The following is a 26,741-nucleotide window of genomic DNA, read 5'->3' as shown; positions in this document are numbered from 1 at the left end:
CAAATTTACAACTTCGTCACACCACCGTGTGACAACCAAGATTTCCTTGCCCAAGGCGGGCGGGCGCGCCCTCACACGAGCTGCCTTCCGCACTTCACAACCGAACCTTGTTCTCGTGCACGATGGGCGGGTGACTCCACCAAGTCACCAAGACACCCTCTTCGCACAACCGGCTTCACCGTTCACCAACTTCGCACCGACGGGCGACTCCACCAAGTCTCCACCGTTTATCCTTGCACGATGGGTGGGCACTCACGCTACCCGAGACACCCGTGTCAAGTCTCCGCACAACCGGGCGGCCACGCCTTCACTCGTGCACGCCTCCGTTCAACCGGCGCCCACGCCTTCACTCGTGCATGCCTTTGTTCAACAGGTGGGTACTCCTACCCATGCCCTCACCCAAAACCGAGACAACGTGCCTACCTCCGTGCGGCCCTGCCCAAGAATGGGCGCATCACCAATCTGCGCCATTTTCTTCTTGTTGCGGCTACACTTGTCTTGCGCCTTCTCTACATTAGATGAGCGAGTTGTGCGTTGTCCAAATGAGCTCCACGCGTTGTTTACTTATATGGTTGGAAGGACGAGTCGAGCTGCCCAAGCCGACTCGTCCTTCATGTAAGGAGCGCCCCCTACTCATCGCAAATCTTCTCAAATACATGTCGGCCTTTGCATGAATTGTAGGTCGGCCCATGGTCTAACCATCCACGCTCCCATGCTTATATAAACCTTTGTTCAGCCTTCCTTTTATGTGCATTATTACATAGTAATCTTCACACCTTTGGTAAGCTCGCACTTTTCATGTTTAAGTCGCTCGTTTCACCAACAAGCTCGCACCTAGTGCCGGTGGGCATGCCAAGGACCGCAGGTCCTTACATCCTCCTCCACTTGAAATCGTTGTCGTCCCCGATAACATACCATCCTGGTAGCCACCCACCAAGATCACCATCAACAACTGTCTTATCCTCGATCCATGATATCAACTCCTCCACATACTGCAAACATCCCTGCAACATATGCAGAACTGCCATCTCCATCATGTGTCATCCCATCCTGTGAACTGTCCTCCTTGTCTGCCTGATGCCAACATCTCTCTGGTACACTGCTAGCCCTCATGACTTGAACTAGTTGGGTGATCAATCCAACTGCCACGTTCAAATCATAAGAATGTCCATCCTTATGTCTTCACCAGTCTATCTCGGATTCTGACACATCCTGGACTCACCAAGAATCTCTCCCATGCTCAGGTCCATGGAAACTCCACCCCATCTGCAACATGTCATGATGCTTGATGCCAAGCCATCCCTGCACCATCTGTCATACCTGCTCAACATGTTTTAAGGACTCACTGTCATGAGCAGCTAGCAATGAGCCCCATCTTCTTTCCCATCTAAGAAGATGTGGAGGGAGTAAAGCCTGAAGGCTCACCCTCACTAATCATCTCAATCCGTCTGTCAGGATTTTCTACCTCCATTCTCTGTAGATAAGTGACCCGATCCCCCTCCCGGACATTCGGCCTCACATAAGCCTCATCATCATCATCATCATCCTTAACCACTTCTAGCCTTCTTGACAAATCCAAGATACTATCAGAAAGTGTCTTGATGACTAATGACTGCTTGGTAAGCTTTGTCTCAACCATAGACAACCGCTTACTCATATCTTCCATCTGCTTCTCATCCTCCATTTGCATCACTGCCAACTTACAATCAGGGTTTGTCACTCCAATGGTTGGTACACCAATGGGTACATCCTCCCTTCCATCGTTAATGTACAGCCTCTTCCAATGTGGAACAATCATAGCATCGAATTGTTTCAAGAATTCCATTCCCAGCACAGCGTCATAGTCATCTATCCGCACTATAGTGAAGTCGACCTTCCCTGTCCACTCACCTAGTGTTGTGTCCACCTTTTCAGCTACACCAAGAACACAATTAGGAGGAGAATTGACTGTCTTCATTTGTGCCTTCACCGGTACAAACTTCAGCCCAATCCTTCTCGCAGTATCTTCTCCCATGAAGTTGTGAGTAGCCCCACTATCCACCATAGTGAGTATATCAGAACCTCCAACTTTCATCTGAACATACTCCAACTTGTTCCTCTCAAGATCCCTCTGAGAGATCACCTTTGTAGCAGCAGCAGCACCAAGTATCTGCATCATCCCCACAGAAGCTTCTTCATTCTTCGCATGGTGGGATCAAATTTCTCGAGGTGTAACTTTTCTTTATCATTTAATATGAAGGAATTAATACTTGAAATAGAATTAAATGATAAAAGGTTTCACACAAGAAATTTGCACCCTCTTGATGCTTGATAGAATTAGGTTTAGGATGAAAGTAAGTTGATTTGATTTTGTTTAGATGTTGTCATATACATGTACATACATATTTGACAACATCTATGTCATACTGTGTTGTAGAGCACCTTGCTACTCTCTATGCAATGAGATAGGAGATCTACACTTGGGATAGGTTGTAGATTTGATTTCTTTTGAGTTTGATATGTTTGTTCAAGTATATTCATAGGGTTTCTGGTGATGGTCAATGTCTATCTTTGAGTGTGTCACATGTTGGAAAGTGCTTCCAACTATGCACTGTGGAAGTGCAGGATACAAAATGTGTTGGAAGATGTTGAAGTATAGCATCCTATGGATTAGGAGGTGACACCACTTAGTGATTCCAAGAACTTTTTATAACATACTAAGAAATTAGTGAAGGTAAAGGAATTGTCCTTATTCTGTGTAGGCTTACTAGATCTCTCCAATCTGCTGGAGAACCTATGCAATATCTGTCTCTGAATCAGGATCATATCATTGAACCAATCCCATACCTGAAGTCTATGGTACCACCCTTGGCTCAAGAAAAGTTGTCTCTAGAAACACCTTTGAATACCAGCCTAATGAAATGTGCTGGACCTTAACCCTCCAGTATTGCAAGGGAGCAAACCTGGGGGTTAACACAACCATGCCCAATATCTGAATAGTTGAATAAAAAGACATGCATATTTTTAAAAACAAAACTCAAACTGACATGCTTTATAAGGGATATGAGGCTATGGTAGTTTTGGGAAGTATGCATCTACGATATTGGGTTAGCCCTCTTGGGAAATCCTGAGATGTTTGGGACTCCCCAACCTCCAAAGTATATGTACACTGTATATGCTGCTTATATGCGAAACCTTTGGACTCTGTTTTCTGTATTGTTCCCTTTTCTCATGATGTTGCTGGTTTCCTTTTTCTGGGAAGAGTTTCTAAATGATGATTAAATGGAATTGGAATTGTGGTTGTTGGAGGTTATTGAAGTGGCAAAGTCAAGTTAGTAAATGTGACCAAAGATAATATTGATATTATGTGTCTCGACATAAAACAGCTATTCCATTGGACTGTTTCTCATGGAGTTGTGTTGAGGCCTATATATATATATATATGTTAAGATCTATGTCATTGTTACATCCAAAATATGTATGCGGAAATAGTGGATCGTTTTGCTGGAGAATATGAACATAGAAGGCTATTATTTTCATTCTGAAGCAAGCCCCTTCTGGATAGCTTCTTTTAGATTCATTGTTCCTTGCTGCATCTCAACCATAGTGGATTGTAATATGGTGCTATCATCTCAATTGTGATTAGTAATTTTAATTCTTTTCTTCTTTTAGCTTTGCTCTTTCCTCCTTTTTGGTGTCTTTAACATGAGTGCTGTGTTTATTGATTTATCCCATGTGGAGTTTTTTGATTGACAGCTGGAGTGCCCACAGAGAACATCCTTTATTTGGGAGGACCAAATATAGCTTCAGAGATATACAACAAGGAGTATGCCAATGCTAGAATATGTGGATCTGACAAATGGAGAAAGCCTCTAGCAAAGTTTCTACGTCAGCCCCATTTCATTGTTTGGGACAATAATGACCTTGTTACTCATGAAGTTATGGGTGGTTTGAAGAATGTTTATGCCATTGGTGCTGGTAAGTTTCTCTTCTTGTCATTGTTTTGGTAGCACTTTGGGCTATGTATTTTCTCAATGGATAAGAAGTTGGTTCTTGTTGCATTCATCACATGCTTTTGTTATGTGCATTTTCGTGTGAATGTCTATTTGCTCACTTTTTCTGAGTTAGAATATAATAAATCTCCATGCAAAGCATGATAGCTAATAATATATTTCTCATAATTTTGGCTTGTGTGTGTGTGTGCGTTTCTCCAGTTTTATACCAATGGAAATATATTGATTCTCAGTATAGTCCCTGAACATTTGAAGAGAAATGACCTGAGTGTGGACCATGGAAGATTCAAAATTTTAATGTATAACATTTTAATCTGGCTATTTCTTTTCGAAAAAAAGAAACTATGCCCCATTCTGTAGAGAATATTTCGCTTGTAAAACAGAATTTGTTTGCTTGAATAAAAGCAAAAAAAATGCTTTTCATAATAGACATAAAGGCATTCAAAACTACATAATTTTTGTTTTTGCTAACATTAATACAGGCACTGAATACTACATAATTTCCATATTATTTTTCTATCAAAAACATATATCTAGTACAACAATAATTTAGATGGATGCATATGAACATAGGCTGGTTCCTTGAATCTATTTTGAGCAGGTTTTACAAGGTTGAGTAAATAGTGATGTAACAGAAAGGCATTTAGACTCTAGAAGGATGTAATTAGGTTATGTTTTTGTCTGTGATGTATTTGACTAGGGCACATACCATTTCAAGTTTGTTCTACCCTTTCATTTCTCAACCATTTATAAAACAAACAAGAAACTAAAGGCGAGATGGCTTCAAGTAAGCATTTCTGTTACCTTGAATTCAGGAAACCCAAGGACCTAACCCCAACTCTCCCGAAGTCTAACCTGTAAGTGGGGAAGTCCTTCAACCCTTTAATTGCACATTTGTACTTTTTTGTACACCACGGACATTTTTAGCTTTAAGATGTATAGCTATTGGCTATTTTAGTTTGAGACTGAAACTTTCTGTTACTGAAGTTTTCATCTCATTTATTGCCTGGTCCAACCGTGGAGTGAGTAAAAAATGGTTTGGTGCAATGTCATAGTTTTTTTAGAATGCTAGAAGTGGTAAAGGGCATTATCTCCCTTTCAATTTGCCTTTATAGTTAGAATAAATGACTTAACAGGAAAACTTCGTAGTGTTCCAACTTCTAGCACAAGAGGATATGACTTTGGAAGTCCATGTTTTCCTTGCAACATTTCAACTGTTCTACTTCTTGCACTTGTTTTGGTGATGTGGATATGATCACTGGTTATTATCTAATATGCTTGGCAAGATCTTAGTCATAACCTATGTTTAATCATTTTTCCTTGCAACATTTCAACTGTTCTACTTCTTGCGCTTGTTTTGGTGATGTGGATATGATCACTGGTTATTATCTAATATGCTTGGCAAGATCTTAGTCATAACCTATGTTTGGGATTCATGATTTATTCCTTGTGAGGTTGCAGGTATGGTTGCAGCTTTGACAAATGAGAGTGCCACTAGTAAATCAGTCTATTTTGCCCATTGCACATCGGAAATGATATTTATAACTCACCTTATTGCCGAAGAACCAGAGAAATTAGCTGGTCCTTTGCTGGCTGACACATATGTTACATTATTGAAGGGGCGGAATGCATGGTATGGGCAGATGCTAGCCAAGGGGGAACTGAGGCCAGATATGGGGGATAGCATCAAAGGCAAGGGAATGATTCAGGTAATGATATTATGCACTCTGCCAAGGTACAGTGTATACTGAAGCTGTTTCTTCAATTCTCCAAGTGACTCATTATAACATAAGGTTTCTAATATTATGTGACCATAGTATGCATAAACTGAGCTCATTGTCTTGTAACAGGGTGTGTCAGCTGTAGGGGCATTTTACGAGTTGCTTAGTCATTCTAGCTTAAGCTTCATGCATCCTGATGGAAATAAACCCATAGCACCAGTGGAGTTGTGCCCCATTTTGAAGACTCTCTACAGTATATTGATTACAAGGTGATTTTTTCAACTTTGTGAATCAAAACAAGGTAGCATATCTAAAGGAAAATTTAGCCTCAAGGCAAGTCAAAGCAGAAAGTAGGAGTTGATTTTCTGCTTTTGTATGATTGGAGAAAGCTAATGGCATATTGAAAATTTAATATGAAGTCTGGAATTGTAATTTATAATGCTCATGTTATTTTCAGTTAATTTGTCAAATTTTTGCTACTTTTCTTTGAAGAGCATGGGTCTCTGGATGCTTACCATTGCAGTCCTATCATTTAACGGGCATGGCTCCAATAAAATAATTCTTGCCAACTTGTTAAAATGAGAAAATGTTGGTATAGTGTTGTTGATGACATCTATGTAGGTTTTCTTCTTCCATTTTCTAGGAGTTGCACTGGCACTCCCATTTTGTATTCATACTGGTTGTACTCTTCAGTCCCATTGACCTACTTTTGTAGTCATTTATAGGACATTAATAAAATTATCTTGTCTTATCTTATCTCATGGCTTCATGGTCACTCTACTTTGAATCAATCTTAGCAACATTTCAAAAGATTTCCAGTCTCAAGTGACAACAACCACCCTTTTCTAGATGTCCTCGTAACCAAAGAAATGGACAGAACTGTTTCCCATCAAGTCTATAGAAAGAAAACCCACATGGATAGGTATCTCCATGCTCAATTTCATGACTGCCCTGCTCAAATGCTGCTATTCTCAACACCTTAGTCACCAAAGTCCTCTTTATTTCTGATAAACACCCACCTTGACCATGAGAAACCCCACCTCAGAAAAGTCCTCTGAAGTAATGGCTATTCAAAATCTAAGCTAAACAATCCTCTGAAGTAATGGCTATTCAAAATCTAAGATAAACAATGCTTTTCATAAAGCCGACAAATGTAAATCTAGCTCCTGCCTGAAGTGTAGAATTTCCACGAAATTCTGATCTGCTATAGTGAACAATATGAAATACTAATTTCTTTTCAAATAGACACATAAGTTCTCTACTAGAAGCATCCCAATAGGAACAGAAATAAAAGCACAACTCACACAATAGAACAACACAATTTTTCTAGGGAACCCAACTGGGAAAACCCTCAGTTGCTTGAGAATTTTATTGAAGAAGAATAAGCTACATATCTCTTACAAATAACCCTGCTTCAATGGAGAATACAAACTGATCTCTCAGCCTTCAACTAGGCTTGAACCAACCTTGCAAGAATGCTGATCTGCGCCCCTCAACCAGCCCGCACTAACGCCCGAAATCCTTGCGCATTCCTTAGGAAATTGGCCCCTATTTCCTAGTGCATTCGACCTCCTAAAAATAGGGTTTTCTTCCTTTTTTTGTGCACTTCCCAAGGGAAATTCTCCTCCAATAATTCACACAAGGAAATCTCTTTGGCTTGTTCCTCTCACAAGCTCACAAACTTGTGCTCAAATTATGAATACAAGGTGTGCCTTCGATCTTCTTATAAGCACTTCGATTTGGCTATTGTTAGTGAGTTCTAAGTTTGGAAAGTTGAACTGGTGGTTTTCTAGTTAACAAAAGTCAACACAAGTTGTTAACTAGTTTCTCCTAAAAGTTTGGAGGCTAACTCCACTAATTCTTTCAGTTCCCAAACTAACTCACACTAGAAGACAATTAACTCGGTCTTCCACAAATTCGCACTCGTCAAACTGCTTCTTGAACTTGTCCTCATCACTGGAACTTGTACATGACCAAGGAGAACACAACTTCAATTCCTTGAATTAAGGCACAAATCAAGGAATCGATTGCTGCACTACTTTTCAACATGAACCATGATATTACCAGTTCCCAAGCCTTTCACCACTACATTGAAGGCTTCACTGGTAAAAGGTCTAAAATCCTCATGAACGAAAATATCAAAACCATTTTTAAATCCCATATATCTCTAAGGATCAGTTTAACAACTTTAAAGGCAAATCTGATGCTTTCCTTCAACAAGGTGTCTTTGAGATCTTTTGCTTTTGTGGAGTTTCATACGTAGGCCAAGTTCGTTGTTCCATAGAAACTAGACTTAGAGACAATATTGCTGATAATAACCATATCTGGACCATCAAACCTGAAATTTGGCCAAAACTCAATATGATTCCACTAGGCTCACTAGAGTTGTCCAAATTGAATAGAACCCAAATAACATTAATCATGAAGATGGAATTGGATACAAAGTGAGCCACTCTTGACACCCTATTATGGACCGCCTTGTAGCCAAAAGGAACACCCTTAAGTTGTGGTACTTGTTATCAATCTGATTAGCAAAGCTGCCAAGGTCCTTGCAACCTGCTGGGATTGACACACAGAGGGTAAGGGGTCACTATCACTTCAGCCCGAACCTCCACCCTTTAGGCCCAACTCACTCTTTAAAGGCCAAGAGAGGATTCCTTATTGATACTTTAATCAACTCCAAGTAAGACTAGTCCCTTAAATGCGGTCAAAGAGAGGCATATGAGTTAATTCTGGGGCTGTTCTGCTGTGTCTGTGTATAATTATGTAGCGGAAAAAAAAACAACAAATTAAACTATACCAAATGATTTAAACTATAACGTGTAACTATTCAAATCTAAGGTACAAAAAATTCTTCTTTGTTTGGACTGTTGACCAGGGATTTATGGGTCAAAATAGATAGCTTTCCTATTATATCAAATTGCAAAGTTTGCATAAAATGACAGGGACACCAACTTATTTTGCCCAATTTGGCCACCCAGTGAGTGCGTTTGCATTCCTAGCTCACAAATCTAAGGGTGGGGAGGTTGTTGGATGTTAAATGAGGCCTTTAAACCCACTTGCCAAATTGTAATAGCAAAAAGACACAATTTTTAGCAAGCTTGATTTCTTTTTTTTGAAAATGAGAGTACATCTATTTAAACAAAGTGCTCAGAATTTTTCTCGATTTAATATTTATTTTATTTTTGGTTAGAAATTAAATATTTGACTCTAAAACAGTAAAATCAACAAGCAAAAAAAATGATAGTCACTAAAGAAGATTTCAGAAAGTTACTTGCTGGGAGCTTGAAATCATGGATTTTGGTGCAGATTTGGTAGGTACAGCTAGCAAAAATTTGAGATCTGCATTCAATTGACTAGATACAATTGTAAGATATTCCCAATATAACAATGTATTTATCCTTGGTTCAAATCTAGCGTTATTTTCAACTTCTAAAACTTGCTATTAAGATGAAATATATAAAAACTAGCAAAGTAATTATTCCTTATCTAATGCTGAAAAATAAAAGTCTCGAGGTTTTTAAAATCAAGTGGTTGTTGGAAATATACCTTGTACCAAGTAATGCTTACCTCACTTTGCAGGGATGTGAAACATGTGCCTTCTTAGATCAATCTTGCAATTGGTCAAGGAAGAGGGCTTGGTTTGCTCAAAGAAGTCATTCCCCCTTGTTACTTAATAAGCTTTCTAACTTTCGGATCCAACTAGGGGTGACACCTAGGGGTGACACCTTGATGTGGCTTCTTTCAACCTTTAGTTTTAGTGAAAGATGGAATATGAACTTCCTCCTGGATGAAGCTACCCTTTGAAATGGTCCAATCATTTGAAGCAACCCACCTGCAAAACAAAAGGAACAAGGTAGGGTTTCCCCATAGTCTGTCTTCTCCATGTGACTAGTAGCCCCTCGGTGGCTCAACTCTTTAACTTTGTGTAATCTTACTTAGAGAAATTATTAGATTATAACATGGATACAACAATAAACCATGAAAAAAGAAACAAGTAAAATCGACACCATAATGAACAATTATTTGAACGAGGGTTTGCAAAAATGAGCTATTTTTTATTGATGACAATTATCTCATAATGTTAAATGTAACTAGTGTCGGTCTTCATAATTATGATGTCATGACTTGATGTAATCATTGTACTTGTCAAAAGAAAGAAAAGAAAATATTTATTGTTAAAAGAAAAATTATTTGTACATGGGTTTCTTGCCCATGGTTTTGATACTAGGTTGTGCACCCATTAAGTGCTCTAGGGATTCAAAGTCAAAGTCATAATGTAAAACCCCTAGAAGGGCTCTTGTATCAATGTAAAGAAAAATATTTTATGTCATGGATAGAGACTGCCCAAGAGATCAGGTCAGCCAACCCTAAGGATCAGCCTAGAAGAGGCTTGAGGACCCACTCAAATGGCTATATATTGGAGAGGAATTTGTCCTCCAAAATGTACTTGTGCATTCGACTTTCTCAAGGAGATCTGAGGCAAAGCGGAAGGGCGAAAAAGGAGGAAGAAGGACAATGAATTTGGAAGATTGTTTTGGTCTTGGATTTTGGTTTATCTCTTTCTTTGGCAAACAAATTCTCTGTGGAAGGTTAGATTGCCTCAGATCCGAAATTGTGAAGTAAGAACAAATTTTGTTTGGGTGGTTGGCCTGGTCTCTTGGTGGATGGTCTAGTGTCTTGGTCTTGGAAGTCTTCATTGAAAATTCTATAAGGAGTTCTCTGGGTTTTCCCCCTTTGGAGGGGTTTTGCCCTAGCTTGGAGCCTATTTCTCGTGTCTCTCTTTGTTTGCATTGTGATCTTCTTGTTGGCATTTATTTTGATGATGAAAAGAAATAATAATGATGATGATGAAGTGATAATATATCTCAAGTAAATGTCAATGTTAAAGAGAAATCATGTGATAAACTAACCCTAATGGATGCCCTAGATTTCTCAACATGGTATCAGAGCTTGGTTCACTTGTTTAAGGGCAAGAAGAAGATCATAAAGGGCTTCAAAATGTCAAGGAGAACTCTGATCTTTAGGACCAAGCTCCTAGAAGGAAGTAACTCAAATTCTAGGCACATATAAAAGCCCTAGTCTCTGTGTAAAGGCCAAAGGTCAGAGGATGTTAAAGGAAATGTAACTAGGTTCGGTCTTCATAAATGTACTTTTATATTTATACTTATTCAAGAAAAGAAATATTATTTTTATAATATATGTCAATGAGTTTCTTGCTCATTGAAAGAGGTCTAGCACATGTTAAGTGCTATAGGTGATTCAAATGGTCAAAATAAATTGTTAAAGACCTTAAGGGCATGCTACACCATGTATACATTTGTATAAGAGTCAAAGAATATCTCTCCAAGCAAAGTCAAAGTCCTCTCCATGCAACAACATCATCAAAGAAGCAATTTCGATGCAAAAGAAGTGAAGTCGACCTAAAGGAGAGGGACAAACCTCCAACGACAAGCATTCATACCTCTGAAATTAGGGAGCAAAAGAAGTCGAGAAAATGTGAAAGAAGTCAAGAAAAGGAGCCTCTAGTGTAGTGAAAAGGGAAGAGACAAAACTGAGTGATAAGGGCTGTTCTAAGTGTGAATTACAGTCACACATGCGAGAAAAAGAAGGGTAATCTGCGGTCATTACAATAGCCACATCACAATTACATATCTCTCTTGTTTGGGCTAGAAACTTAGGCCTATAAGGCCTCCTACTCAAGTGAAGAAGAGACTCTCACAAGCGAAGGAGAAAGGAGTCAAAACCTAAGGGAAACCTCCTACACTAGCGAAAAACTAGGGCTGCAGTGCTGTCACATCAAGTTTGCAACCTCACATCAAGAAGGAGCTCGGTTGAAAGAGTTCACTAAGGATCAAGGAGAAATATCTCTTCTAGAACTAAGCATAAGAAGGTCTATCACTAGTTGCCGAAAGTAGTAGGAGGAAGAAGTGCCGGAAGGAGGAGGACGAAGGAAGGATTTGACTTGTGCTTGGAGGATATTCTAGTCAAGGGTCTAGGGTTTGGCATTGATCAAGAAAGAAGCTTCAATAAGAGAAAACTTACTGACGGGTTTTCCTCTCAAGAGAAGAGAGGGTTTGGCCCTGGCAGAGAGCCAACATCTTGCGTTCTTGTTTTATGTTTTGATAGCAGTTTAATGAAGCACACACACATGCATTAATAAGCGAAAAAGAAGATTAAGCTAACAAGAAAAGTAAAAAGACTTCACAAATTGTTATCTAGTCCCGAAGAATCACTCTACACCTAATTGCCCTAGATTCTTCAATAGAGGAGGAAAGAGCAAAGGTCTTGAAGAGTGTATAATCTCTGTTTTGAAGCACCAAAAGGCTAGTTTGATAGCCTATAGGAGGCGAGTCCATTGATGTAGAGATCAAACCTCTGGGCACAATAGGTAAGAAATCTCTATTTAAAGAAGTCTGAAATCTCTGTGCTACCACAAAGATCCGAATTTTTGAGCATCAATTCTTTATTGAAGTTATTATAACCACCAAGAAGGAACTGAGATTTCTTTTGAAGAGTTCTGAGCATAAATATTTAGTTGAAGAGGGAGCTGAGCCTCCTTAAGTTTTGGGCATAAGACCTAAAAGGAGCCGAGTCTCCTACATTGAGGTTCTATGCATAAAGAAATTTTGGAGGGCTTGTTTTAGAACTTCTATTCCTTGAGAAAGAGGAGCTGAGACTCCTGATGTGAAAGGTTATATCAATCATTTTTGGATGGTGTTGATCTGAATTGATTGAAGTAAGAACCAAGCCTCCTACCCAAGCATAAAAGTATAATCTCAGTCATCTTGTTTTATGCATTGATAATCCAAGTGCTTGGAAGATCTAGAGGAAGAATCAAATTCTGAGCATAGGATCAAGTGTGAAAGGCGTCAGTCATAGTCACAGTCATATTCAAGGACAGAATCTATATTGTTGCAATCTTCTTTCTCCAAGGATGTTCATCCTTCTTGCAGTGATATAGAAGACAAAAATTTGTGACAAAGAAAACAAATACCCTATAGCATATATACTCGATTTAAAGTTTGAACAATCACAAGGAAAGCCGACCTTGTGACACCTGTTCTGAGCATTTGAAGTCTAGACAGCGTGAATAGAATTGCCATCCTTGAATTTTTGATGGTGGACAAAGGAACACTTTATCTAGTCCTACATATTCATCTTGCAGAGGTAACGAAGCTGAGGTCTTAAAGGAAGCAATTTTGGGCATATATATGTATATACTGAAGTAGCCTACACAGTCACTTGAGAAGTTGACTTGGACAGTGAAGTAATAAGACGACCTTTGGAGCCATATTTGTGGTTGTCAAGGGTATTCATGTGAAGGACAAATCCATTTGTCAAACCATATCAGTGGTTTTGGAAGCCCTAACCATAGGGTCATTCCTAGTACTCAAAACAACATTCAATAATCATTTCTCTTTTATACATTCTGGTAAGCGGTGATGATCTATTATACAAACTTAAGGTGATGGAAAATTTGCAAGTAAAATTTTATGTATTTTGGGTAATGGATCACTTTACAAAACACATAAAATAATGATTTCTAAATTTAGCTAACAACAATACCATATTAGAAACACATAACAAAAATGATAAAGGAGTTTGCCCCTCCTGGGCTACATCTCTTGGTCCAGCTTCCAATGTCGCGACTCTTTCATTAAGTGCTCAAATTTGGGTTTACATGGATTTATAGTACTCAAAATGTAAATATTATGTCTCCAATGGCTTCAGAATTGTCAAAACCCCTAACTGGGCTCTTGTTGGGCTCAATTTGGCCAAAAACTCAAGAAGTTATGCTCTCCCAAAGTTTTTCTCTGCTAACTGATCTACAAACTGCACTGCACTACTAACCATCCTATGAATTCTGCCTTTCCAAGGCATGCTGAGTGACAATTTCGCCATGCGCCGACGAGATTTGCGCCAAAATTGGTGCAAAATGTTACTTAGTTTAAATTGCTCAATAAGACCTTGTGGCGGCAGAAAACTAGGGCCACATGGGGCCATGCGCTTGGGGGCTGGGGCTAATTGCCTGCCTTGTCGGCATAGCCCCTGGCTCTTCGGTGTTTGGTTCTATTGTGCCTATGAAACTGGGGCCGTTCCCAAACTTTGCGTAGTGGTTGCAAAATCCACGCTAACCCCTTCGCTGTGGTGGAGTCTGGTTAAATGGTGGTTATGTGACTGGGGCTGTTCCCCAAAACTCCACCCCCCAATCTGTTCCGCTCTGGGGTGTATATACTGTGGTCCGATGGCTTGTAGTTGTTGGTGCCGGAACTGTGGGTCGGGGCTACGCCCGAGCCCTTAGCTCCCCTGCCTGCGGTCTCGTGGGCGTGGGGTGATTGGGGGCTAGGGCTTAGCCCCGACCCCATCCCCCAAATACCAACAACATAAACTTTAAATGCAACTTCGCCACTATACCTGTTAAGAACTACCACGTGCCCTAGCGGTAAGGGGCTGCACTGTTGGTTAAGAGGTCGTGTGTTCGACTCTCCCAGAGAAATCTTCAGGAGAGAAATCTTCTATTGAAGGAATCTGAATATGCTCTCCTTGATCATCAATCAAAGGAGGCTCATATAATCTCAAATTCTCAACATTAACAACTGCATACATTTGCATATATGGAGGCAAATCCAACCGGAAGGCATTATTACCAATCTTTTCTAGAATCTTAAAAGGTCCATACCTTATTGGTTTCAATTTTTTACCTTCTCCTTTAAGCCTCTCCTTGCTAATGTAAAGCCAAACTTCATCTCCAACCTGAAAACTGTGGTCAACACGATTCTTATCATGCCTTGTCTTGTACTTGACTTGGCTCTTTTCCAACTGTTCTTGAACCATTTAATGCACCAATTGAACTTGTTCAATGAGTCACTTAGCCTTATCAATGTCACTATGACCATCGATAACAACATCTTTCCCAAATATAAAATCTAAAGGAGATTTTGGTAAGTATCCAAAGCATGCCTCAAATGGAGATGTTTGAGTCGAAGAATGCTTTTGCTGGTTATAAGCATGCTGAATGTAGAGTAAGTCTTCATCCCAAAGCTTAGGATGTTTGTTGCAATAACCACGAAAAAGATGTACTACCGTTCTGTTCACCACTTCTGTCTAACCATCAGTTTGTGGATGGAATGTTGTACTCTTTTTCAACTTGGTGTCCATTAGTCCCCATATGCTTGACCAAAATTTCCCAAGAAATCGAGAATCTTGATCAGAAATAATATATTTGGGTAAACCCAAAATGTACCCATACATGTTGAAAGAACATTTGTGCAGTCTGTTCAGCTATAACCTGCTTCTTACAAGGCATCAAAATACACATCTTGCTGAAACGATCCACCACAACATAAAGATAATCATGATTTTTTTTAGACATAGGTAGCCCTCCTACAAAGTCCATAGAAACACTTTCCCAAGGACAGGAAGGAACTAGAAGTGGAGTATACAATCCTAACTTTCTATTGCTAGGCTTACTTGTAGCACATAAAGAACATCCTCTTACATATCGTGACACACTTTCATTCATTCGAGGCCAAAAACAATACCTTTGTAATTGTGCCACCGTCTTGCCTACACCAAAATGGCCAACAATAAGAGAAGTATGTGCTTCCCTTATGATGTTGACTCTTTCACCCTATGGAATGCATAGCTTGCCAAGATGATACAAAAGTTTATCATGAACATGGTAATCTAATTCCTCTACTTGGTTGCCTTGACACAAAGTTGCATATACATCTTTAAAATCGTCATCTAAAGCATATTGTTCAACATAGCTCTCATGCATGATAGAATTATGCTTAAGAATAATTGAAGCACTAACAATTGGTCTAAGAAGCATTTGACAACCTTGTTATAGATACCTTTCTTATATCTTATCACCAAGTGGAACTTCTGCAAGAAACCCATCAATCTGAAATGCTTCGCTTGCTGTAGCCTGGTTTGTGATTGCAAGTATTGCAATGGTTGATGATCAGTGTGAATGATAGTTTCCTTTCCCATCAAATAATGTTTCCACTTTTTCACACTTTGCACCAATGCATACAGTTCTTTGTCATATGTAGGATAGTTAACTACTGCACCATTAAAAGTTTCAGAATGGTAACATATGGGCTTACCATGTTGCATCAAGACCGCTCCCATGGCATAGTCACTTGCATATGTTTGTATCTCAAATGGTTGTCTTAAATCAGGAAGTGCAAGAACTGGAGTTGTGCTGATTCTTTCCTTCAATGCATCGAAGGCTTTCTGCTGCTTGCGTCCCCACTGGAAAACTTGCGTCACACTTGTCAGGCATGTATTAGAGCTACAATTGAAGAAAAGTTAGAAATGAACTTTCTCCAATATTGGGCTGCTCCCAAAAAGCTTTTAACCTCAATTACATTATTGGGCTTAGGCCAATCTACAATGACTTTGACCTTTGAGGGATCTATCTTCAATTCACCCCTCCAACAATATGTCCCAAATACACTAATGAGGTCTTTACATATTCACATTTAGACATATTTAAAAACATCTTCTCTTTCTTCAAGACATCTAGGACTTACCTAACATGCCTGACATGTTCTTCACGGGTTTTATTGAAAATCTATATGTCATCTAAGTAGACAATCTCAAAATCATCAAGAAAAGGCCTCAAGACATCATTCATAACTCTTACGAATGTTGCAAGAGCATTACAAAGCCCAAATGGCATAACCAACCATTCAAACAAACCTTGCTTTCTTTTGAAAGCTGTCTTACATATGTCTCCTTCAGCAATCCTAATCTGATGATAGCCACTTCTCAAGTCTAACTTAGTGAAATACACAACATCTTTCAACTGATCAAGTAAATCATCAATTCGAGGAAGAGGGTAATGATTCTTTACCGTAATCTTGTTCAAGGCTCTGAAATCCACACACATGTGCCATGTACCATCTTTCTTTGGTACTAAAACAATTGGTGACCCACATGGCGATGTGCTTGGTTTGATGACCCCTTTATCAAGCAACTCTTGGATTTTCTCTTGATTTTTGTATTCTCCATAACTGACATCCCGTACATGCCAATGTTTGGAAGAGGACAATCTTGCTGCAATTGGATCTCATGTTGGATTCCTCTTTTTGGAGGCAATACTTTGGGTTCCTGAAACATCTCATCATAGGTGTTAACAACCTCAAACAAATTAGATTTTAATCTTGCATCACATCCTTGGAAGGCTTCATTTTCAACATTTTCTTTGGGTTTGATCATAAAGAGTACAAAGTTCTTACTAGCATTAACACGCCTCTTCATTTTTCCATCACCTTCAAGTTTGTATAACAGATCATTTTGGTATTAGAGCTCAAGGTTATTTTGAAGGTTTGATTTTGTTTGCAAGTGTTTTATGATGCTTACAAGGTTGAAGCTTAAAATAGGAGAAGGAGAACTTGTGGGTCCAAGTCCTCACATTGTTTCAAGGAGAACACACACACCTCAAGCTTCAATAGTCATGGCACATGAAGAAGGTCCTGGAGGGATGTTTGAAGATGAAAGAACTTTTTATTGGGGTTAACACTTTGTATTATTCAAAATGTCGCTTAGTTTAAATTGCCCAGTGAGGCCTTGTGGTGGAAAACCAGGGCCACATGGGGCCATGCACTTGGTTATAAGCATGTTGAATGTAGTGTAAGTGTTCATCCCAAAGCTTAGGATGTTTGCTACAATAACCACGAAGAGATGTACTACCGTTATGTTCACCACTTCTGCCTGACCATTGGTTTGTGATTGCAAGTATTGCAATGGTTGATGATTAGTGTGAATGATAGTTTCCTTTCCCATCAAATAGTGTTTCCACTTTTTCACACTTTGGCACCAATGCATACAGTTCTTTGTTATATGTAGGATAGTTAACTACTGCACCATTAAGAGTTTCAGAGTGGTAACATATGGGCTTACTATGTTGCATCAAGATTGCTCGCATGGCATAGTCACTTGCATTTGGCTGTATCTCAAATGGATGTCTTAAATCAGGAAGTGCAAGAATTGGAGCTTATCAAATTCTTTCCTTCAATGCATCAAAGGCTTTCTGCTGCTTGCCTCCCCATTGGAAAACCTGCTTCACACTTGTCAAGGCATCAACATACACATCGTGGTGAAACGATTGACCACAACATAAAGATAATCATGGTTTTTTTTAGACATAGGTAGTCCTCCTACAAAGTCTATAGAAACACTTTCCCAAGGACGGGAAGGAACTGGAGGTGGAGTATACAATCCTAAATTTCTATTGCTAGGCTTACTTGTAGCACACAAAGAACATCCTCTTACATTATATTCATGTTCCTTCAATAGAAGATTTCTCTTCTGAATTTCTTGAAGATTTGCAACAAGACATTATTCTTGACAGAAAAACAAGAACTTCAAAACGAGGGAATGTGGAGTACCTTCGTGTGGGACTCAGAGGCACAAATCCAAGCAAATCCAAATGGATTGAGATTGGAAAGGTGAGGGAACTGTACCCTCATTTGTTTGTTGGCTGAAAGTAGCGTTTTGGAGGTCCAAAAGCTCCCTGTGGGGAGGAGTGATCCAAGGGATCAGTAAACTGCTCAAAATATGAAGTGTTCAAAAGTGCTCGTAACTTGTACCAGAGCATAGATCTCGACGACCTGGATCCAACGTAACTTGAATGGCTCAAAACCAATATCGTATACTCCCGATATCGCGTTCTAATCGTTTTCCCAAACAAGTAAAAAAAATTGCAGGTTGGACGCAGGACTGCTGATTGGGCAGTTCGTACACTGATTGGGCAGGGTGACTATACAATTTGGTCCAATGGCAGGTTGACAAGTGTCCTATGGTGATTGGTTCGAATTTGGGTGATTTTGATTAGTGGTGGATTTTGTTAGGTGGACCAATGGTGGGATGAAACGTGGCCCAATCATGGGTGGCCAGGTGGGACCCTGGGGTTCACTAAAATTTTGGTTATCGGCCAAATTGCTTCCGAGAGAGTCAAACACACAACCTCCGAAACAACAGTGCTACGTATTACCGCTAGGGCGCATGGTAGTACTTAATAGTATTGGTGGCAAAATTATATTTAAACTTTGTGTTTCATTGTTGGGGGAAGGGGACAGGGCTGGGGCTAAGCCCTGGCCCCTAGTCATCCCACGCCCGCGAGATTGTAGGCAGGGGAGCCGAGGACTCCGGCCTAGACCTGACCCCCGGTTTCGGCAGTAGCAACTACAAGCCACCGTACCACAACGTATATACCCGGAGCCAATAGTTGTGAGGGTAGACCCTGATCATATAATTGCCATGTAACCACACTTCACCACACCAAAGGGGTTAGCGAGGATTTGCAACGGGCGTGGAAAGTTTTGGAATGGTCCTGGTTTCATGGGTGCAATAGAACCAACTGCTGAAGAGACAAGGGCTATGCTGATGGGGGTAGGCGGTTAGCCCCAGCCCCCGGGTGCATGGCCACATGTGGACCTGGTTTTCTGCCACAAGGCCTTATTGGGTAATTTAAACTAAGTGACATTTTGCACCAATTTTGGTGCGAATCTCACCGACCTCGGGCGAAATTGTTGCTCGATGCACCCTATAAAGGCGGAATTTGTAGGATGGTTAGCAGTGCAATGCAGTTTTTAGATCAATTAGCAAAGAAAACTTTGGGAGAGCATAACTTCTTCCATTTTTGGCCAAATTGAGCCCAACAAGAGCCTTTTAGGAATTTTTGACAGTTCTGAAGCCATTGAAGACATAATATTTACATTTTGAGCACTATAAATCCATGTAAACACAAAGTTGAGCACTTAATGAAAGAGGCCCAACATTGCAAGCTGGACCAGGAGATGTAGCCTAGGAGAGGGGTGAACTCCTTTATCATTTTTGCTAATATGTGTTTCTAATATGGTATATTGTCTCTATTATTGTTGTTAACTAAGTTAAAAAAAATTATTTTATGTGTTTTGTAAAGTGATCCATTACCCAAAATACATAAATTTTTTCCATCACCTTCAAGTTTGTATAACAGATCAGGTGAGACCTAGGAGCTATAGGTAGTAAGTGAATACAACAAGACTAAATTTCTGTGTGAAGATCTATTGTGAAGTCTTGTAGCCATCAATAATAAAAGTAGCATATTGTCTCTGTTGTAATTCTGAAGCTTGAAGTGCAACAATCATACTATATCTTAAAGGAACACTTGGAGAAGCAGGTCCTATCAGAAGAGCAATGATATCCCTGTTTGAAGACTCATTGGAAGGAAGTCTTGAAGATGGCAGAGGATCAATAAAGATTGCAATACCTTTGTGAAGAAACCATGGCATCCGAAAGTGTTCGTCAGTACAGGTATGTAACCATGAGGTATGTATGGCATATTTTTGTTAAGGGTCCAACATGTATTATAGTAGGGTTGATTGATTATATAGGGTTTGTTAAAATTGTTGACACTAGTAAAACCCTAGTCATATAGAAACCCTAATCTTGTTCCCTCATAGAAACCCGAACCCTTGGTCTTTAGGGTTTATATGCAATCTAGGGCTCATAGGCATGGATAAGGTTGGAACCCTTGGTCTAGGGCTGGCACTTGAAAACCCTAGAAGTACAACCTTTAAGTCTCATGGTAACCTTAGATTGACAAATAGATATCATGCTTTTGTTATTGTATACTTTGCTTGGGGGTACTTGTCAATGAATGTTGCAAGTACAGGAAGTAAAGGAAGGAGGATGGGTTGATCCTCTGTTTTGGGAAGCATGATGGAAGGAGGGAACTGTAAGGACCCTTGGATCCTTGGGCACTATGATAGATTCATGATATAATTGTGCAACTGTGGATGCCTGGTAAAGTTAAAGACAACGTATGAAAGAATTTATAAAACTGATATAACAGACAACTAGCCGATATGAAGATTCTGCTGCAAGCAAGGATCATTTATGGATCCTCCTTTGTGATGACATAAAATGAGTTCTTCACCTTGGGAAGAATGACTATGATGATATCACTGTCTTTGAGCAGGCCTCATAAGAAGCTTGCTGGTTCAAGTTGCAGCACGATGGACCTCATCTTGGAAATGAGGAACAGGGCTAGATGATTGGCTAAGATATGTTCCGCGAAAGGCTCTGATGAAAATTGAAGACCATGAAATTGATGAAGACATGATATGCTGCACGATCCTGCTATATGGAGAAGTTTCACTTTAAAGAGGGATATGATGACTCCATTGGGTTGTTGCCTTGGTACTTAGTCCAAGGACGTTGATGTACATCATGATATCAAATATAATAACAGGTTGTAGATAGTTTGATGATCATGTCCTGGTAAGATCTCTTTACGGATGTTCAAGAGGGACTCATGTTTGAGCTTGATAATGATTAGCTCGTGAATATGAAAGTGATAAAGATGATGTCATGATGAAGGGCCATCATAAAAAGAGAGTTGTAGAATGTCAACTACAACTAGTACTCGTGTGATTGGATGAAGGATCCTGAAAGAGGCATGACTTAAAAGAGGTAGCTGTATGAAGAATGGCCATATGTGGACTAAAATATCACTTTTTGATGAGAAGGATGACATGACTATTTGTTCAATCCTATGTGTCGTTGAAGAGAAAGTGATGCAGAAGATGGCCCATGCCCTACGAAGAAGTTATAAAGAAGAAGGCTCCTTGACGAAGAAGTTGAAGTTCACCCATGACATGATGAAGAAGAAGAAAGAGGAGCCCTACAAGCAGCTGATAATAGTATGATCTCCACCAAAGAAGCAGTTGGCAACTGTTAGAAACAAGTCCCTAGAGAGCTTGGGCAAGTCCCATGGTAAGAGGGAGCTCGAATATATTCCTCGTATAGGAATGATTAGATCCTCCTTAGTTAAGAGGGAGTGGCAGATATGGTTCTCTACTTCATGTGTCATGCACTAGACCAAGACTAACAACCGTAAGTCTTAGTGAAGGCCATGAGAGAGAGATAAACACATCATTCTTGTCTTCATGTTATGAAGAAAGAATGGAGGATTCGGTAAGCATCTGGTTTCTAATACTCTTTGAGTATGTGGTAGGGCATCCAATAGGAAAGATTAGTCGAAGAGGAAATTCCTTGAGGATATGTTATTCCAAGAAAGGAAAAGTACTAAAAGGACATACCTTGTGAACATCCAGATGGGGTATGTGCCTTGAGCGATAATGATTTAGGTGTCTATAAATCATTGGTCTAGCCAACATTGTGCTCTGATCTTGTGGAGAGATAGAGTTGTTGGTCAAGGCCTTGCTATGTGGTTGATATGTTGAGATGCACTGATATAAGCTGATGAAATAGCTTATGAGATGGCTTACCAATCCGACTCTTCTTATGAGAACTTTTCAATGGAAGTACTGTCCTTGTACCTGTTGTCAATTATGAATACCTCCCTAGTTAAAAGGGAGTGTTGAAATGTAACTAGTATCAGTCTTCATAATTATGATGTCATGACTTGATGTAATCATTGTACTTGTCGAAAGAAAGAGAATAAAATATTTATTTTTAAAAGAAAAACTATTTATACATGGGTTTCTTTCCCATGGTTTTAATCCTAGGTTGTGCACCCATTGAGTGCTCTAGGGAGTCAAATTCAAAGTCATAATGTAAAACCCCTAGAAGGGCTCTTGTATCAATGTAAAGACTTATTTTATGTCATGGAAATGTCTAGAAACTACCCAAGAGATCAGGTCGGCTAACCGTAAGGGTTTGGCATAGAGGAGGCTTGATGACCCACTCAAATGGCTATATATTGGAGAGGAATTCACCCTCCAAAATGTACTTGTGCATTCGACTTTCTCAAGGAGATCTGAGGCAAAACAAAAGTGGGAGAAAGAAGGAAGAAGGACAACGAATCTAGAAGATTGTTTTGGTCTTGGATTTTGGTTTATCTCTTTGGCAGCGGAATTCTTTGTGGAAGGTTAGATTGCCTCAGATCCGAAATTGTGAAGTAAAGAACAAATTTTGTTTGGGTGGCTGACTTGGTCTCTTGGTGGATGGTCTAGTGTCCTGGTCTTGGAAGTTTTCGTTGAAAATTCTATAAGGAGGAGTTCTCTGGGTTTTCCCCCTTTGAAGGGGTTTTACCCTAGCTTGGAGCCTTGTCTCTCTTTGTTTTCATTGTGATCTTCTTGTTGGCATTTATTTTGATGATGAAAAGAAATAATAATTGTGATGATGAATTGATAATATATCTCAAGTAAATGTCAATGTTAAAGAGAAATCATGTGATAAACTAACCCTAATGGATGCCCTAGATTTCTCAACATATAAGACAACAACAACTATTACAAGAGGGGAGACTAACTTTTTATAAAACATTTCTAATGGTCAGTTGGACTCCTCAAATAATATTTTTTTACTAATCATCCACAAGTTGGAGACTTACTATTTGTTCATAAAATATTACATAAAAAATATTTATTTGCACATTAAGGGGTCGATTTCGGTCATAATGCACGAGTAGGTCCAAGGTTACCTTTGCTAATAGCCCAGAATCATCGATGATGAAGAATGGTAAACTTAGTTGCTCAACATCCCACTCCTTAGTCCTTGAAGAGGCTCGATTTGGTCATTAATGAAATCGACTTGACTAAGAGAGCTCGACTTAGTCATTTGGAAGATTATTTTTCTTTGTAACGGTACTTTCTTGGTCCATGACTTAACTTTTCGGTCCTAGATGTCCCCAATGGCTGGTTAGACCACCCAACATTTAGTTGATTTCTCCAGTGGCTAGTTCAACTTGACTTTCCTTTGCTTACTAACTTGACATGGCCATGTGCCCTCTGAATCTCCAATGCTGTGGAATTTTTGGCAATTTTGACACTTGGGTATGCTTAACATACCCTAATCTAAACTGGGTATGCCTACAAATCTCCATATCCTACCTAGTGTTACCACACCATCATTGCCCCTACCACATCATCAGTCCATTCTGCTAATTCTCTAACACCTTGAGGAATCTAGAAATTCGGGTTGACATTTTGAAGCAACAAGTGTGGTTCATCTTCAAGACGATGATGAGAAACTTGATCAAGTCTAATGGATTAAATAGGGAAGAGATAATAAGAAAAAACCTAAAAAAGTCAAAAACCGATATAAAAATCAAAATCCATCAATGAACTTTAGGACAAAATAAACGTTCAAAAGGAAATTTTAAAACAAGAAAAAAATATTTAATATTTATATTAATTAACTAATATTATAAAATTCTTAGAAATAATAAACATAAATAAATTTACCAGAAATATAATTAACATTAAACCCTAAAACAAGGAAAATAGCTTATAATAACCTAATCTCACTAAAAATATATAATAAAGGCTAATCATAGTAATATATATATATATATATATATATATTATAATTCCCAGAGATTATAATGTTTCATATTAATATTATTAATTTCATATTTTTTGTTTAATTTAATTTGTGTTAGTTATGAATATGAATAAGTTAGATATTCATATTCATAACTAACACATAAATTAAATTAAACAAAAAATATGAACTTAATAATGTTAATATGAAACATTATAATCCCTTGGAGTTATAACCATATATAATTGATATGTAATGATTATAATATATGATTAATATTTAATAGTAATATTAAATAAATAATAAAGGGACCCTTCAAATGATAAACATAAATTATAAAATTAAAACATAATATCTATGTAATTCTTATAATAATAGTAAAAACAATAAAATATAAATATATATCCAAAAATATTACTTATTTATAATAACCCCCAACTAAAAATATATAATAAAGGCTAATCATATATATAAATATATATCTATATTTATATTAATTCCCAAAGATTACAATGTTTCATATTAATATTATTATTCATAACTAACACATAAATTAAATTAAACAAAAAATATGAACTTAATAATATTAATATGAAACATTATAATCTGTCGGAGTTATAACCATATATAATTGATATGTAATTATTATAATATATGATTAATATTTAATAGTAATATTAAATATTTAATAAAGGGACCCTTCAAATAATAAACATAAATCATAAAATTAAAACATAATATCTAAGTAATTCTTATAATAATAGTAAAAACAATAAAATATAAATATATATCCAAAAATATTACTTATTTATAATAACACCCCCTCCACACACATATATAACTTAGGTACTCAAGAAATAAATGATCATATAACCAAACAACAACAATAAATAAAGTTATAAAAATCAATCTCTCTTGTTGTTTTTCCACGATCCTGGTGTCTAAGATAGAATCTTAAATCACTGAACCACAACGAAGCTACTTTGAACAATAGAACAATATACAATAGTAAATCCACTAGTGCACAAAATATACACAACTTTTTACAAAATTTTATAATAACCCAACTTCGTTATATTAATCAAATTGATAATACGACAGTCTAGGGCTCCCATACTAGGGACAATGGCCCTCATACATTCACTAATACAAGATACAAAATTGGGGCTTGGTGTCAGTCCATCGATAACCAATCTACCCTCAACAAGATACTCTGACCATCTGGCTGATGTAGCACGCTCTTTCAACTCCCCTCGGTCATACCCTGTACCTGCCCAGTCCTTCGGCCCTCGATCTGCAGCACTGCCTCTATCAATGATCCATGTCCATTTGGCCATTGAACCTCGGCCATCCAATTTGCTCTCTCGTTGATTACTTGTCCATCAACACATCAACACATCGAAACTCCTTTTGAGTTGTTCAAAACTTCGTTTGTGAACAACTCACAATTGCTTCTCAGCTACTCAGGGACTTCTGCCCACTATAATCTTCCTGCGCTGCTCCAATGAAGAATAACATAGGGCACGGATGGCTGCCCTGCCACCTATCATTACTAGAAGTCTTTTTCCAACAATGAACATGGGCTAGGAGGATTGCCCAACTTCTGCTGTAGATGCCCTTCTCTACTCAAACTGCTCCTGGCTGATCAGACCTTGGGCTCAACAACTGCCACACTAACAACTATTTTTGTCCATCAAAGTGCTGCACACTGGGCTCCAACTTGGGCACTATCACGCTGTCCTCCAACATACCATACAGGCCTAATCCACTGTACATACTTGGTCCATTCTCACGTTGCCTTCCAACAGACCACAAGTGACCAATCCTTGTTGTAGCATCTGCTCACTAGTTAGGGCATCCAACAACTAGGATCACCCATTCTTTTGTCTGCTAACAGACTTCCACAAACTGTCCACCAAGATCCTCATCCATCTAGCAAATCAAACATCAACAAGAGAGCACAAACTCCAACACACTGCTGGTCTACTCTTTTCCTAGGGATCTGTGCTACATGAGCTCTAGTTAGGGCTGAAGTCACACTGCTACAATACCCAAAACACTGCTCCAATCTCTGTGTTCCCTTGTCAAAACACCTGTCACCCTTCGCTGTCCTTCAAGGCTTCCAATACGCTGCTGTTAGGCCTAAGGATCCTCCTCAAGACACTCTACAGCTCTCGGATCTGCTACATCAAGGAGTTCAAATCACTGATCAAGCGTTAACGCCCTCTGTTTAGGCTCCGTCTTGGGGAGAGGGCCCTAACTAGGCCTCTTGGCCGTCCAACAATTCTCCACACATGCTGCTGTAGCTACAGCACACCTGCGGCCCATAACAGAAACAAATACACTCTTAAACCAAGCACAAAAAACACCCTACCTCATCTCTGAAATCTGCGGCCTGTTCTCCAAGAGAAGTTGCACTATCCAACAAGAAGATGCTCCACAAAACTCATCCTTTCTAGCCCTTTGCTTGGCTGCCTCAGTCCTGCAATATTTCAGAGGTATACTTGATATGATTTGTACTTAGGATGTGTGAAATGAGGTTTCCCTTACCTCCATTTTATACGCCTCATGTGGCAATGTCTAGCCCTAAAGGGCACCTTTTCAACCCAAGGCTGACATGTCCTTTGTGCCACAAACCCACATCATAACTTCAAAAATTCATATCTCCACTTCTACAACTCAGATTCGAGTGCTTTTCATTACATCCGGTTACTCTCAAAGTCCTCTATCAACTCAA

General features: G+C 38.9%; 1 protein-coding gene across 1 annotated transcript in view; it reads left to right on the top strand.

Annotated features, from left to right (window-relative positions):
* Window positions 1-26,741, top strand: part of LOC149265282 (putative glycerol-3-phosphate dehydrogenase [NAD(+)] 1, cytosolic) — a 57,819-nt gene that overhangs the window by 18,718 nt on the left and 12,360 nt on the right. The window contains exons 2-4 of the mRNA XM_089429251.1: window positions 3,736-3,957; window positions 5,454-5,701; window positions 5,843-5,982. Of these exons, the coding sequence (XP_089285377.1) occupies window positions 3,736-3,957; window positions 5,454-5,701; window positions 5,843-5,982 (610 nt within the window). The remainder of the gene's footprint in view (window positions 1-3,735; window positions 3,958-5,453; window positions 5,702-5,842; window positions 5,983-26,741) is intronic.

The sequence above is a fragment of the Pinus tabuliformis genome, chromosome 6 (assembly GCF_031772625.1).
Source record: "Pinus tabuliformis cultivar Carrire ecotype Pingquan chromosome 6, CPIR1, whole genome shotgun sequence".
NCBI classification, from domain to species: Eukaryota; Viridiplantae; Streptophyta; class Pinopsida; order Pinales; family Pinaceae; genus Pinus; species Pinus tabuliformis.
The sequence above is the reverse complement of the archived record's forward strand: the minus strand, read 5'-3'. Positions and strand labels throughout refer to the sequence as shown.